Source organism: Phoca vitulina, unplaced genomic scaffold (genome assembly GCF_004348235.1).
Source record: "Phoca vitulina isolate PV1807 unplaced genomic scaffold, GSC_HSeal_1.0 scaffold22, whole genome shotgun sequence".
NCBI classification, from domain to species: Eukaryota; Metazoa; Chordata; class Mammalia; order Carnivora; family Phocidae; genus Phoca; species Phoca vitulina.
The window spans coordinates 29,681,578-29,698,248 of NW_022589725.1; the positions used below are offsets into that span (position 1 = coordinate 29,681,578).

General features: G+C 48.9%; 1 protein-coding gene across 3 annotated transcripts in view; it reads right to left on the reverse strand.

Moving 5' to 3' along the window:
- Positions 1–16,671, reverse strand: part of SNX5 (sorting nexin 5) — a 94,160-nt gene that overhangs the window by 72,754 nt on the left and 4,735 nt on the right. For 2 of the 3 annotated variants that reach the window (XM_032419318.1, XM_032419319.1), the window contains one exon: positions 5,923–6,112. The exons of the other annotated variant lie outside the window; for it this stretch is intronic. In XM_032419318.1, coding sequence (XP_032275209.1) covers positions 5,923–6,112 — 190 coding nt within the window. The remainder of the gene's footprint in view (positions 1–5,922; positions 6,113–16,671) is intronic. 3 annotated transcript variants of the gene reach the window in all.

Below are 16,671 nucleotides of genomic sequence, written 5' to 3' on the forward strand. Positions count from 1 at the left end.
CAGAGGGGGAGGGGCAGAGGTAGAAGCAGACTCCCACTGAGCAGGGAGCCCGATGGGGGGCTCGATCCCAGGACCCCGAGATCATGACCTGAGCTGAAGGCAGACGCTTAACCGACTGAGCCACCCAGGCGTCCCACGTTCGTTTCTTTAAAGCTCATGGCCCCCTCTCTCTATTTTGACAAGAATCTCCCACACTGGCCTCAGTGGTCCTGTCAACTCCACTTAAATAGAGAAGTTTCCTCTACTATGTGTGTAGTGGATGCTGCTGGTCCCTTTGCAGACCCCCTTTCTGAGCTAGTGCTTCATTCTGCATCTATCATGTGTGTGGGCCGCTAACAGCTCCCGGCTGTCCCCTTCTCCAAGGAATGGGCACTGGGCAATGAGTTTCCAGCCCAGGGAAGACGCAGCCCTCGGCTAATGTCTCACTGACACTGAAGTGTCCTCCATTTGCCTATAGTGCTGTCCACACCCAGAACCCCTGGGGGACCAGGCTGAGGCCACATCTCTGCTCACCCCCTGCCCTGCCCCGTCCTGCTCCCCACTCCCCTCCCTCCAGGTTTCCTCTGACCCCTCCCTTAAGAAATCTTTTTTTTTTAAGATTTTTTTTTTTTAATTTATTTATTTGACAGAGAGAGAGAGCACAGATAGGCAGAGCAGCAGGCAGAGGGAGAGGGAGAGGCAGGCTTCCCGCTGAGCAGGGAGCCCGATGCGGGGCTCGATCCCAGGACCCCCGGATCATGACCCGAGCCGAAGGCAGACGCTTAACCAACTGAGCCACCCAGGCGCCCCAAGAAATCATATTATAAGAATCACCATCTCAGAATCTGCTTCTAGGGAATCTGACCCAAGACAATCTGGATTGAAAATAGCCCCTTACTTGCTAATTTTCACAAAATGTTACTTTTTGTGCATCAGTTTCTGTCTTCCAACCTTGAAATCAGATGTCATTTGACTAATATCCCCCCTCCCCATCACACACACACACACACACACACACACTCTGAGTTACTTTTTTCTTGGTGAAGTCATCCAAAAAAAAAAAAATCTTAATCTTTTCTTTCATCCACTTGGATATTAAGGTAAGACATTTACAGACTCTGGTTTCCCTGGGCCTCTTTCAAGATGTCTCCTTGTGTTCTGAGTCTTTCCTTAGCTGCCCTGTCCCTCCTAGCACAGGACAGGAGGACATGCGAGGGAAGGAGAGATTAATCCTGGCTCTCTACGCCACTCTCTCTGCCCACCTCATCGATACGGTAGCTATAATTCTCAAAAGAAGGGTCCTGCGCTCCCAGGAAGTCTTTAAATTAGTCAAGACCGGTCCAATCAGACTCTAAGCAAACACAGCCTTCACTCAACTGCTGTCTACTGTATCTGTGTTCACACATCTTTGCTTCTGGTCTAAATACGTTTACTTGCAATCGTTAATAACATAAATCCAAACTTCATGTCTTAATCAAGACCCTAACTCGCAGAATTCTGGTAAGATCTTTTGGAATCAGGGAGGTTGTTTACAAGAACCTTGAAAATGTTTGAGAACCCCAAAGTTTTGCTCTTTTTACTGACTAACCGTTTTGTGCAGAGCTGGAGAGATGGCAGGGCGGGCCCCTCCCGGGCGGGTCCCTCCCACCAGGACGCCATGGCAGCCCCTCCTGCTGCGGGCGTGGCCGCATCCCCAGAGCCAGGAATCCTTTTCCCGTTGGCTACCGCCTAATTTGCCAGTAAGCCCTTTGCTCCTCCTTCTGGTCCCTTACTACCTGGAGGCACATCTCCAGCAGCAAATAAACCAGGGCAGGAAAAACAGGTTCAAGACATTTCCATAATTCTATTTGTTGATCACTCTAAGAGTCAAATTATGTTTGAAAATTTTTTAAATCATCACCTGTAGATTCGATTCGATCTTATAGTCAATGCTGTCCAACAAACATTAAAATGCAAGCCACTTTGTAATCTTAAAATGTCCAGTTGCCTCATTAAAATAAGTAAAGAGGGGCACGTGGGTGGCTCAGACGGTTAAGCGTCGGACTCTTTTTTTTTTTTTTAAAGATTTTATTTATTTATTTGACAGAGAGAGACACAGTGAGAGAGGGAACACAAGCAGTGGGAGTGAGAGAGGGAGAAGCAGGCTTCCTGCGGAGCATGGAGCCCGATGTGGGGCTCGATCCCAGGACCCTGGGACCATGACCTGAGCTGAAGGCAGACGCTTAACGACTGAGCCACCCAGGCGCCCCAAGTGTCTGACTCTTGATTTCGGTTCAGGTCATGATCTCAGGGTCGTGAGATCGAGCCGGCTGCGCGCTGGGTGTGGAACTTTCTTAAGATTCTCTCTCTCCCTCTCCCTCCGCCCCTCCCTCCCTACCCCACCCCAACCCCGCCCCTGCACATGCGCACTTTCTCTCTCTAAAAAACAAAAACAGGTGAAATTAATTTCAGTGATATATTTTGTTTAACCCAGTGTATTCAAAATATTACCATTCCAATGTGGAATCAACATTAAAAACCGAGATGTTTTACATTCTTATTTTGCATTAAATCAAAATCTGGTGTCGGTTTTACACTGAACACCACATCTCAATCGGACCAGCCACATGCTGGGGGCTCTGCGGCTACCCGTGGCCAGGGCCTGCTGTACCGGCCAGGACAGCTGCAGCTTTCCCCCTCCTAGATGCCTCCCCTTCATGGGGTAAACCGTGAGGGTCTTTAGGAAAGCACTAGGTGGAAGGCATTATGATTCACCAACTTCAGTAATTTCCAGCCCCTCTATGAGTCACTAGAAATGTCACCTTTGAGGAGTCAGAGATGGAGGAGCTCAGGAGTCTGAGATGCCGGCCATCTCCTTCCTTGCCCACTCTTGTGGGTATCTTGGCACCACTGAACACACACACTCAAGACTCCCATGCAACCTGCCCACCCCCAGGCTGCAGTGTGCAGTCTGTGCCAGGCCTGAGTGCCCCCTCACCTCACCTTCTTGCAGGGCAAGCAGGCTTCCAGAAACTGGAATGGGGCAGGCTGGTGAGGCCCCAGCCTCGGGGAGAAACCTGAGTGAGGAAGGCACTGGGAGGCAAAGGGGACGAGAAGGGGACTGACAAAATGGAAGACCACGAACTCTAGCACCAGCCGGTCTGGTTCCCGGCTCCACCACCTATGGTTATCTGACCTCCCTGAGCCTCGTCTCCTCATCCGTTACGTGGGGCTCGCTGACTCCTTCGGGTTGAGATAGCAGCCTAAGTGCTGAGGGCCTGGCATGGAGGAAAGTGACCACTCGTGGCTTGCTGCCATCTGAAGAAGCTGTGTCACCCTCTGCAGGGACTCCCAGCCTCTGCCAAGCCACCCCCCTCACTTGCTACCTCTTCTTGTCCCTAAGAGGACGCTGCCAACACCCTGCCCCCACCCCTGAGCCTTTCACTGGGTCACCTCAGTTCCAGCAAAGTCAGTGGCTTCCTGCATCTCTCTGCTTGAGGAGATTCCCCAGGAAACACCAGAGACCTGCAAGGAGCTGGGGGGAGGAGATGCCTAGGAAATGAGGGTCCCAGGATGGACCCCCATCAATGAGGGACAGGAATTACTGGATAAATACCCCAGCTTCCTCACCCCAGAGCAATTCTGCAGTGCATTCTACATGGTTCTTCAGAGGGTCCCCAGCGGGGTTGAGCCCCTGTTGCCCACAGTGATAACCTGCTCATTAGCTTGCTCTTATTGGCTGTCTTCCCCTCCCCATCTCCCCTCTGTAGCCCCTCACTGTGCTTCCTGAGATCATCTCTTCAAAAAACAGCTTACACCCAAATCCTTGGGTCAGGGTCTGCAACCTAAACCCATGGAGCCCCGCCAGCCCACCACTCCCTCAGCATTCTCCTTGCCCCAACCTAGGGTGCCAGCCTAACCACACAGAGATCAAACTTTTACTGATTCACTGGTGCTAGGGACTAAAAAAGAAGCCTTACAGCCAGACCCGGGAGAGTTCACACTACATGATTCCATTTCTATTACGCTCAAAACCAGGCACAGTAATTAATGCTGTTCCAAGTCACACAAGTGGTGCCTCTTGGAGGGAAGAGGATAGTGACACAGGGAGGAGCGGTGACTTCCGGGGGCTAGACGTACGGTAGCCCCCCTTATCTGTGGGTTTGCTTTCAGTGATTTCAGTTACCCATGGTCAACCACAGTCCAGAAGCAGATGATCCTCCTGCTGACCTAGCTTCGGAAGGTCAGTAGTAGCCTAATGCTACGTCATTCAGCTCGCTTCATCTCATCACGTAGGCATTTTATCATCTCCCATCATCGCAAGAAGGGTGAGTATAGTATGATAAGGTATTTTGAGAGAGAGAGAGACAACGTTCACTTAACTTCTATTACAGTATATCTCTGTAAGTGTTCTATTTTATTATCAGTTCTTGTTAATCTCTTACTGTTCCTACTATATAAATTAAACTTTATCAGGTATATATATATATGATATATAGGGTTTGGTACTACCTGTGGTTTCAGACATCCACTGAGGTCTTGGAATGTATCCCCATGAATAAGGGGGACTGCTGTATTCTGTTTTTTGATCTCAGTGCTAGTTACATGGGTGTGTTCACTTTGTAAAAATTCCTTAAACTCGTCAAACTCTACACTTATGATTTGTGTGCCCTTCTGGATGCATGCTACATTTAAATGAAAAATCCACTTGAGAAAAGGTATTTTAGAAGGAAAAAAGGAACTTCTAAGTATGCCAGTCCACTCTCTCAGATGGAGGACACTCTTCCCAGGCCGGGGAAACAGCTCCTGGCCAGCACTCTCAGAACACAACGGTGGGATAAGGGCTATACAAGAAATCTGAATACACAGGATCGGAGAAGGGCCCTGTGTGAGGACTGAAGAGCTGGGATCTCCATCCGGAGGGAGGAGTGGACACTGTCCTATTCCACCAAGATGCCAGAGGGAACCCCAAACTCTGAAAGGACTTGAGGATCAGGAGACAATCTATCGTAAATTCTATGAGGCTGTAGAGAGAATGGGTCATGAGTAGGATGGGGACGAATGGTTAGGATGGGATGGGTTTACCTGAGATGAAATGGGATAGGACGGGACAGGATGGGGATTTGAAGATGGGACCCAGATTGTAAGGAGCTTACATGAAGTCCATCAAGATGAGGAGTTTGGATTTCATCTCACCCACAGTTGGAGAATTTTCAGAAGGGAAATGGCATCCTTAGAATTATCCTCAAAAGATCCCTCTTCTGCAGTGTGGAACTGGGGGCCTCAGGGGGAGCCTAGAGGCCAGATGTGTCTAAATTAAAACAAATGACGCCTTAACCAGTCAGAAGGGCTGGAAGAGAGGCCAATGGGCACCCCTAGGATCCTCTGTGAATTGAGCTGGTAAGGACCCAGATCCATGCTTCATAGGTCTGGAAACTGAAGAAGGACCAAGGGGAGGAAGACACCTGCCAGCCTCACATAGGAGCCGAGCATTTCCTTCTCTTCGAGCTCTCAGGAGCTCATCCTGAGACTGGCTTACATCCCAACAAAGGAGCAAAAGACACCACCAGTGAGACCACAAGAATCCATTCCAGCAGTCAGCCAGATGATGGCTGAACTATGCCCCCGGGGCGCCTTGTGTCAGACTTCACAACTCTGAGGACACTTCCAGCCAGTGATGTGTCTCGAGGGGCCCTAGAACTTGGGCCATTACCACATCATACAGAGGCGAAAACAGTGTCAGCAAAGGGCCTTGCCTGGCCCAAGGTGACTCAGGGGGCTGGTGGCACACCCGGGAGGTGAGCCCAGATGCACTGGCCTCAGACGCCCCAACCTGCCGTCTTTCCAGAAATACCACACTGCTCCATGCTCCCGATGTGGTTCTCTGGTGGCCAAGGGGCAGGAGCTCCGTGGGCCAGAACCGCAAAAGCAAGCGCGAGGCCCACGCCCCCTCCCCTTCCTCACCTGTATGCGTGCGGACGTGCCTCTTCAGGTCGAAGGTGTCATTGAAGCCCTTGCCACAGAAGGTGCACAGGTGCCTCTTCACCTGGTTGTGGCACTTGAGGTGGCGGTTGAGCATGCGCTGCAGGCGGAAGGCCTTGCCGCACAGCTCACAGCTGTGGGCCGCGGGGTCGCTGCACGTGCCTGTGGTGAACTGGGACAGAGGGGGGTGTGTGTGAGGGCCCTGGGGCAGGCGGGCGCAGCCGGTGGGCTCAGCCCGGGGGGCACACCTCCCTGTGTGTCTCCAGGCTTGGCCAGGCTGGGGCTCCTGACCCCTACAACTTCCAAGCGGGTTTAGGAAGGAAATGGCTGGAAGCTCCTCCCCGCGTTCATTCCCCCCCTCCTTCCTCAGAACAGACTTCTGATTTCTGGGCACAATGGGCCCCAGCTGAACGTCTACAGCAAGTCACGGCGGCGGGACTAGTGGGCCAACGGCATATACCCCTTCTGTGGGGGAAGGGGGAGCCCTCTTCCTCCTTTGCTCCTTCCTGCTGGCCAGAACTCCAACAGCCACCCTGGACCATCGAGGGGAAGCCAGTGCTGAGGACGGGAGAGCAGAAAGAAAGGAGTCCAGGTCCCGATGAGGTACAGAGTCCCCGAAGACAGACACGGTCGATTCCTTCCTCCCTGTGCCTGCACGCTGCTCCATCCATCAGGAGATTGGAAACCCTTTCCTCTCCCCTGGGATCTGGGCAGGGCCTGTGTAAGTTCTAGGTCTTAAGACACTTTGCAGCTGGGGCGCCTGGGTGGCTCAGTCAGTTGAGCGTCCGACTCTTGATTTTGGCTCAGGGTCATGAGATCGAGACCCACTCATTGGGGCTCCGTGCTGAGCAAGCATGGAGCCTCCTTGGGATTCTCTCTCTCCCTCTCTCTCTACCCCTCCCCCCACCAACGTGTGCGCTCTCTAAAAAAACAAACAAACAAACAAACAAACAAAAACAAGAGGGAGAGAGACTATGCAGCTTCTACATGTTCCCTTTTGGAAGCCAGCTGCCATGTAAGACATCCAAGACCACCATGCCGCGAGGAAGCCCAAGCAGCCATGAGGAGGGCAAGGCCACTGGGAGAGGACCGAGGTGCCAGATAAAGCCTCACTGGGCCTCCCAGCCCAGCCCACCGCTGCCATCAGCTAAGTGACTCTGGCCAATGCCACCCAGGGTACAGCTACCTTGCTGGGCCATGCCCCAGCTCCTGACCCACCAAAGTATGAACTCCTAAAATGATCATTTCGGGAAGTGACTTGGTCAGGATCCCACAGCTTCATTCTCAGCAAAATAACCAAACCCCAGGCCCTGGGCTTCCAGTCCCATGGGCCCTCAACCATGTTTGCCGCCTCTAAGACAGAAACTTGAATCCATAATTAAATGGTGAAAAACACCAGAGCTGATATATTCATCAAAGTTTTCCTAGCTACCAAACCAAATCGAAGCTTGAGTCAATTGCTCTGCCATTTGTAAAAGGGCCTAATAACCTGATTTTCATACAAACATCATTAACAGGAAGAGTTGATCCTTGCCTGGCTCAACACCTCCATAGCCCCCAACACCCTTCCGCCTCCCCCCGCCCTCGGTATTGCCCTCCACTAAGTCCCAGCTCAAGCGCTCCCTCCCTCATGCAGCTTCTCCAATTACTGCAGCTTCTGCCCGAACTGTTTTCTGTAGCCCTAAGACCAGGGCCCTCAAGCCCCAGTGTGCGCACAAATCCCCCGGGGGTCTGATTCAGCAGGTGTGGTGGAGTCTAGATGCTGCATTTCTAGCCAGCTCCCAGGAGGTGCCACTGCGGCATGGACTGTACCGGACACATGAGGCTAGGGTATGGCCCTCACAGTTCAGTACGCTATTCCACTCGTTCCAGAGGGTTCCATCATGCACAGATGTCTCCTCAGTGTTCACCTCGTTTCCTCAAGTGAACGCCTTTGCAGAAGTCAGCAAGTGTTTGTGCACATTCCTGCCCCCCAACCCCCAAGCTCAGACTCAGGCCAGGGCACCAAGAGTGCTGATGGGCAGTGGCTCACAAGTGGCAAAATACAAAGAGACTTGGGGAAGGCACAAGACCCCAGAACACAGTTTTTCGGTCGGCCTCCTCGTCTGTTTGGAGCTTAATTTGTCTCAGCCGACATACGGAGTGCCCGGTCTGCAACAGGCCCTGTGCTCAGAGCTGGAGGCAGCACCGTCACCAGGATGGCTTGTCCCCAAGAAGCTGCCAGTCTAGTGGGGAAGCAGACCCATCAAAAGGCCACTGGTATCTGAGAAGCTCCGGGAGCAATGGACACCTCGGAGAGGCACCTACCCCAGACGGAGAGTATGAGGGAAGGTGCTTCCGAGGAAGTGAGCTCACTCCTCAGCCAGGCAAAGATGAGAGGAAGAGAAGGGCAACGGCAATGAATATTCCAGAAGAGGGCAATGGGCAACAGGGAGACTGCGTGTGGTTCCACATGGCTAGCCTGAACCCAAGAGAGCAGTTAATGAAAAAAGCTGGGGTAGCAGGGCAGGGCAGCGTCCTCCTTGGGGCTCTACCTTGGGGCCCTAAAGAAACTCAGTTCTATTCAAAAGGCAGAGGGGCCACTGGAAGGCACACAGGAGGATGGCCTCAGGAGTTGGGGTGTTGACCCAGTGGGTAGCCACCCTGGGCCTCCAACTGCTCAAAGCCCACCTCTGTGTCCTCCAAAGGGGTAGGGCCTGGTCCTCGTCCTGAGGGAGACCCAGCTGAGCCCAAGACTTTCTTATTTCTGTCACCAGGATGGGGCAGGTCTTTTCTCCTTGCCTGGAAGTCCCCATTCCGGGCATTGCAGCCCTTGAAGGGATGTAAAAAGACTAAATATGACCCGGGGTGCCTGGGTGGCTCAGGTCATGTTGCAGGGTCCTGGGATCAAGTCCCGAGTCGGGCTCCATACTCAGCGGGGAGCCTGCTTCTCCCTCTCCCTCTGCTCCTCCCCACTGCTGGTGCTCTCTCTCTCTCTCTCTCTCAAATAGATAAATAAAATCTTAAAGAAAAAGAAAAAGACAAATATGACCCAAGTCTTGGCAAACCGAATACCTGGAGTTTCTCAAGGCCGAGTCTACACAGGAGAAAGGTCACTGAGAGCTGGTGAATGCCTAATAAAACAGAACACAGACAACTGACCCATGTAGTTTGATTAAGAACATGCAAAAAGCTAGAACTCTTCCTGCAGAATGTTCTTAAGGACTTGCCAACTTAGAGTCCAAACCTGAACTCCTGTTTACTTTAAGCCTTTTGGTAAATTCCTATTTTTAAAATGCTCTGCATGTAATATGGATACCTTCTATTACAGTCCAGGATGAAAACCTCAAATCACTGGCATTATTTTGTTTGAAAAGAGTAAAATCTTGAAGGGTAGAGAGAAAGGAGGTTAGTGACAACTTAAGGGAGTACAGGGCCAATGGATCATCTGACCAAGATACAGAAAGCCTTTTAACACAGGGGAGAACATGAGAATGGGGGAGGAGACTGGGGACTAAGCAGTTTTCCTCTGGTTTTCTTGTAACAAAAATAGAAATTCTCCAAGTGTACGTCAACATAGGCAAATTTTCCATTTCTCTCCATCTTCATATACATCCCCATTCCACAGGATGGCAAACTGAGCCAGCACCAAGGGGCTCATTTAGGGAATCCATGAAGCACTGTTTGCCACCTCTCTCTATCTATGACCAACCCAGCACCCGGATATTAAGGAATTATATTTGAAGGCTTAAAAGGGCCTTGTTGAAAGATGTAAAGTTAATTAAATGGCAAAAGACCATGGCCGATGAAGCCAGCTTCTGCCAGACTATTTCAATCCTCAGAAAGGAAGGACTATTTGTAGGATAAATTCCTAAATGTGAAATTTATCCCAGAGTATATTTCACATGGCAGGTGCCCTGAAATTCTGTCTGCAATGGCAAAAGACCAGGAACCACCTATAAGTCCATCAATAGGGGCTTTAAAAAGATGGTAGAACCATATAATTAAAGCATCTAGAAAAAGGAAACAGTGTCAGCTGTGAGACACGTGATTCAGCCCAGTTAAGCCCCCAGAAGATGCCAGTCGGCTGCCATTTGACTGCGACCACGAGAGAAACCTCAGGCAAGAACGGCCCAGCTAAGCCCAGTCACTCCACAGAACTAGAATATAGAATAATAAATTAGGCTGCTAGGGGCGCCTGGGTGGCTCAGTGGGTTGGGTGTCTGCCTTCGGCTCAGGTCATGATCCCAGGACGTCCTGGGATTGAGCCCCTTGTCGGGCTCCCTGCTCAGCGGGGAGTCTGCTTCTCCCTCTCCCTCTTCCTCTGTCCCTTCCCCCCAACTCCGTGCTCGCATTGTGTGCTCTCTCTCTCGCTCAAGTAAATAAATAAAGTCTTGGGAAAAAAATAAATTAATAAATGAGGCTGCTAAATGTGGGGTTATCTGTGAAAGTGCAATAGGGAACTGGAACAGCAAGAGATGTATCACATTCTCTCCAGAGCACGAGGCCTGCCACATTTCCTAATGTTCTCTCCCAGGATGGGCTGCAGGATACAGACAACACATCTGATTCCTGGAATGACATCCCACGGGCCAGAGCACCAGCAATACCCTCCCCAGGTCACTGGGCCATCTTCACAATGTTTACAGAGGTTTATATCTAACACCTGACCTCCTAAAGTTCAAAATAAGGTTAACCAATCATACCTTGTTACTCCACTTTGAAGTAGTAGACCAAACTAGTTACATCTTGGCCTTCTTGGTTACAAAATGAACAGACAAGGAATGCTGAGGATCAAATAAAAACCTATACCTCCCATCACCCACTTGTGGGATGTCATTTAATATCCCTGCACCACCATTTCCCACGTGTTAAGTATGATAAAATGGCGGGACACCTGGCTGGCTCAGTCCGTACAGCATGTGACTCTTGATCTCAGGGTCGTGAGTTTGAGCCCCACACTGGGTGTAGAGATTACTTAAAAAAAAATGAGGGGCACCTGGGTGGCTCAGCCGGTTAAGCGTCTGCCTTCAGCTCAGGTCATGATCCCGGGGTCCTGGGATTGAGTCCCTTATTGGGCTCCCCGCTCAGTGGGGAGCTGCTTCCCTCTCTCCCTCTGCCTCTTTCTCGATCTTTCTATCTCAAATAAATAAATACAATCTTTAAAAAAAAATGATAAAATGGTATTAGATGAGCCATCTTCAGCAGTATGGAGATCTAAGGGCAGAGTCTTTTTTCCTTTTTCTTAAGTTCAAGCCCTGCTCCGCCACTTACAGTCTGTGGGGAGTAGGCAGGTTACTCCCCCTCTCTAAGCCTTAATTTCATCACCTGTAAAATGTGGACAGTATCTATATTTGCCTCTCAGGATTGTTAAGGAATTAAATAAGAAAAGCTAGTAAAAAGGACCTGGAGGAGGCGCCTGGGTGGCACAGTGAATCAAGCCATGAACTCGGTTTTGGCTTTCAGCTCCAGTCACGATCTCAGGGTCCTGAGGTCGCCCTGAGTCCGGCTCCATGCTCAGCGTGGAGTTTGCTTAAGACTCTCTCTGCCCCTCCTGATTGTGCTCTCTCTCTCTCTCTTTCTCTCTCAAATAAAATAAATAAATCTAAACAAACAAACAAACAAACAAAGGACCTGGAGGTCAGTAACTCGTAACTCATAGACCAGATCCAAAGTTCTGTGATCCTGAATAAAAGGTAATTGGTCAAAATCTCTTGTTTCTCTGTTGCCCTTTTGAATTTCTCTCTCTCTGATGGAAAAAAAAAGGGAACTAACCTTCAGTGTGAGCTGCCAACCCTCAGTCCTTCATCCACGACTCTGAAATCCAAACAGCTCTGAAAACCAACATTCTCACATATCTCCCTTTGGCAATACAAGTGGGCCCGAGCAGACACGGAGCTAGGCAGACTTCATCCCATTTGGTGTCAATATTCATGTGTTTTGATACGAAAATTACTAATGTGTTTAATTATAGGGTACTGCTCCAGACCTGCTGGGGGTGGTATATACACCATGCTACCTTCTGGAAAAGCTTAACAGTTTCACCCCGAATCCAAAATTAACACTTCGCAAAAGGCTTATTAATGAAATGGGGGAGCTACCATGGATGGTGGGAGGTGACATCAGTCTGGGGATTCATTCAGGGCAAGAAAGATGAAGAGAGACTGAGTGATTCTCCAACCCCATGGCTGGGGGGCGCTTTCTTGCTTGCTGTCCTGTTTTCTGCAGGATCTCGACTTTCATTTTAAAAAACACACAGGTTTCCCTCTAGTTCTTCTAAAAAACAGGTCTTTGCAGCAAAAACAAACCGATCATTGTAACAGGGCTGTTGAAAACTGCAGGAGTGTCTGGGGAGGTAGGGACTTTGGCTGGCCCTCTGACCAACTTCAAAGCTGGCTAAGGTCACTTACCTGTCAAACTTCTAAAGAAAAAAAAAAAAATCCTTTATTTTCTGTTGATGCTTCCCCCAGACAAGTTTATTAAATTATTAATGGCCCTATTTCCTGTGGCAGAGTACCGTGAAGGTGGTGGCCATTTGGATAAGATTTCCATTGACACATTTGCTATGCTTCAGCATTAAAACATGCTAAGCAAGGAGCACCTGGCTGACTTAGTAGGTAGAGCATGGGACTCTTGATCTTGAGGTCATGAGCTAGAGCCCCATATTGGTCATAGAGATTACTTAAAAAAACAAAAAAACAAACAACAACAACGACAAACAACCATGCTAAGCATATTGCCCGATTCCCTTGGGATAAAAAATTCCCTCCTGGTCCCTGTACCACTTCTTTAGGGTTCACAACTCCACTATATGGTAGAATGGAGAACCTTTTCAAATGCAGAGATAATGAAGAGAATACAACCTTATAATCCAGAAAAAAACTGAGGCTCCAAGAGAGCTAAACTGCCCTTGGTCACATGACTTGTAGGTGCCCACACTGAGATTTTGGATGTGGCCTGTTATCTGCGAAATTTGTGCCTACACTTCCCCTAGACAGGTCCATGGATCTGGGCATGATGTGGGGGAGAGAGAGGGGATGAATCCTATTGTTTGTCTCATATCATGGTAAGCAATAGCTTCATGTCAGACCGTCAACGCTAATGGCTGAAGTGTCAAAGACACCTCCCACAATGCAATACAACAAGCCTAAAAGGATCCTTGGGTTGGACTTTGCTACTAAAAACTGTGTCAAATTCAAGGAAACCCCTCTGGGCTTTCCCCTTCTTTCCTTGAAAATGAGGGGATTGGACCACACAAGCTTTAAAGGTCCCTGTAGTGAATCCTATGGATGGACACTCTTCTTAGCATCTCTTCCTACTTTTTTCTGGTGGGCCTTCCTGTGCTGCAGAGGCTAAAAAGCTACAAACTACATTTCCCAGACCCCCTTGCAGCTGCGGGTTTTAGATGTGACTTGGGTTCCACCAATTTACATGCACTATCAGGAGATTTGAATCTGGGCCTGAGTTAAGTGGACAGAGCATCATGATGCGGGAGCAGGCACCCGGAGAGGCAGTCGGCTGTAGCTCCCTTAATGGCCCAGTTCTGCAGTGTGGCTCTGGGATTATAGCCTGGTCTTTCTTTAGTCCATTCATTACCCTATCATTAACCATGCTCAGCTGAAGCTAACTACCATGGATTCTGTTGTCTACAACTAAACCCACTTCACCCATGCTCAAAGTAAAAGCCAGTGCAATTAACACTTATATGGTTCTCCTCTTTTCCCCCTCTTAATTAATTTAGCCTTTTTTGAGCATCTATTCCAGGTATTTTCCAAGATCTATGTTTCCTTCTTGCTTCCTATTTCCTTCCAAATGCTGTCATTTACATCCAGGGACGGCTGACCCCTCCCCCCCACACCTGTATTTCTGTTCTATGTTGACCTATGTCCTCCTATGAGTCAGGCATTACTGTACCAGATGCTGGGGATACAAGCCCAGCAGGAACGTTCCCTGCCGTCGGTGGGTCTAGAGTCAAGAAGAGGAGGAGTCTGGTCAGCCAAACGTCAGGCACATGGTCGTGAGTTACAATGGGGGCGGGGGTGAGGGGCAGCCAATTCTGCCTCAGGAGATAAAGGACAATAGGCAAGGAGTTAGGGACAGAGCTTATGTTCTCTTCCAAGTATCAAATGGATGGGTTTTTAAAAACCACTTAAATCATGATTCACAACAATATTTTAAAAATAAACAAGTTGGCCATCGCTGTAGAATTCTGGTGAACCAACAGATTAGCTTGAAAACTGGTAAATAAAGGGAATCTTATTTGGCCTTTCCTAAATGAACTGCCTCACTGGGAACCAAACAGCAGGTGAGGGGAAATATATCTCTATACAAGAGTATCGGCTAAGAAATGAAGGACAGAATATCACAACCCCTAATAACCTAAAATATTTAGACCCTGAGTATCAACAGCGGCTCATATCACAAATATCGTGTACTTCCTGATGTTAGTAGATGACCCTCCCCCTGACATATTTTTTAGCTAAAATAAATACACCTGAGCAAGCATCTAAAGCAGTGTTGTCCAATAGAACTTTCTGCAATGACAGAAATGTTCTAATCTGCACTGTCCAATACAGTAACCACAGGTCTCATGTGGTTACTGAGCACCCGAAATGTGGCTCGTGCAACTGAGGAACTTAATTTTTAATTTGACTTAGTTTAAATTTAAATAGTCACATGTGACTTTGGCTACCAGAGTGGGCAGTGCAGATACAGACCCAACTACCCGTCTAGAGAAAACACAGAAGACCAAGGAGCGTTAGACTCCGTGCTGATGCATTCCTCAAAATCCAGATAGTTAGCAACTCTCCAAGCAAATTACTCATCTCTTCAATAATTAACTTGTAAGGACATGGAAAAGAGATGGAGGGAACATGGACAAATTATGAAAGAACTGAAAGACATGTCAATCAATTACAATGTGTAGACATTGTGTGGACCTGATTCAGCAAACTGAAAAAAATATGAATTTATGAGACAATTAGCAATGCGAACACCGCTCTTAATGTAGGTGTGATCATGTATTTTGGCCTTTATCTACTACAGGCACATTCTGAGGTATTTATGGTTGAAGTAATATGATAAATGAGATTTGCTTCAAAATCACGTGTTGGGGATGGGTAGGGGTTGGATGGGCAGGAATAACCATGGATTACTGGTTGTTGGGGTGGGTGACAAATGATGGGAAGAAAGGAAAAAGACTACTGCATGTTCCTACGTCTGGCAGGACTCGAAGACTTGGACTACAGAGCCAGGTAAAAGACCAAAAATACTTCAGAAGGAATTCTACACTCAATTCCTTTTGAAGTATCCTTGGGAGAGGCCAAAGGACGAGAACAGAAGGAAAAAGGGAGAGAAGACAGATTCACCTGCTACTCTACACTTACACCTGGGTCCCACCAGCCACTGAGCCAGGAAGGTAAAATGTCCGCCAAGTAACTGATTTAACTTCACAGTTACTTAGTTTCCGATAAGCCTTCAAAGGAAGGGCAATGGTGATCAGGGTTTCTGGGGGTCTCTGCCCCGCAGCTGGAGTCCTGTGAATGGGACCAGCACAAAAGAGACTTAAAGCCACCTGGATCTGTCACTACCGCCTTCTTAGATACACATGATCTCTCCACCTCAATCTGTTTGGAAAATTACTGAATCCTCAGTAGTAAAGAGACAATTTTGTAAACTGCCCTGAGGCACACAGTCATAGGCAGATAGGCTGGAAAAGGCCAGTTTCCTAACCAGCACCTACAACTCCTTTCTAGAGCCACTCACCAGCACGGCCGGATTGGCAAATCCCTTGTCCCCACTGTAGGCAACAGAATATTGGACCTTAAGGAAACCTGCCATACATAACTTTTAGCTAACTCCCTACTGGCAGTTTACACATGCACAAAAGTGCTAGACACTCTGCACCCCTCATTTCATCTAACCAACCCTTCTGAGAGGCCGATTCTATTGCTTTTCCATCTTACAGGTCAGGGAAACGAAGACTCAGGACAGATAATGTATCCCTAATACAGCTGGTAAGATGGACCCAACTGAGGTCTTCCTTCTCAAAACCCTTCCAGAACCCCTCCTGTGCCTGTGCAGGAGCATCCACACCTCTTGGCTCGGCCCCTTCATCATCTCGCCCTGGCCCAGCTCCTCAACTCCCACTCTTCTCTCTGACCCTACCAGGTCCATTTTCCATTTTCAGGCACTAGGACTTTGAGTCCTTTACCTACTCAAGCTTCAGGCTCAACCCATGCCACTGCCCTAAAGCCCGCCTCTCCCTCTTCTCCACTGCCCTCAAATCCACACCAAGAAACCTTCCCCGGCTCAGAATGTATTACATCTTTGCTTGTGCTTTAGCATTCCCTTTGCTGTAACAGAGTTAATAATGTTTGTGTCTCTCCACCAACCCATATAATTCTAGCTAGAGCTAATGGGCACCTACCACGTTCCTCTCTTCACTCATTTATTATGTTTACCACTCTATAAGGGAGGTATCATTATTATTCCCATTTCACAGACAAGGAAACTGAGGCCCAGAGGGATTAGCAAACTGCCCAAGATCAGGCAGCTAAAAAGTGAGCTTAGAGGCTTAACTGTTACTGTCAGATGATTCTAGAACACCAGGCAGGGAACATCTTTATCTCCTGGCTGCCTAGAACACAGCAGGCACTCCATGATGTTAGATGGGATGCTGCCTCTCTGCGGGGCACTGGCTCAAACCTGCCCCTCCCCTAGTCCTGAGCCAACTGCTCAGGGGGTGTCTTG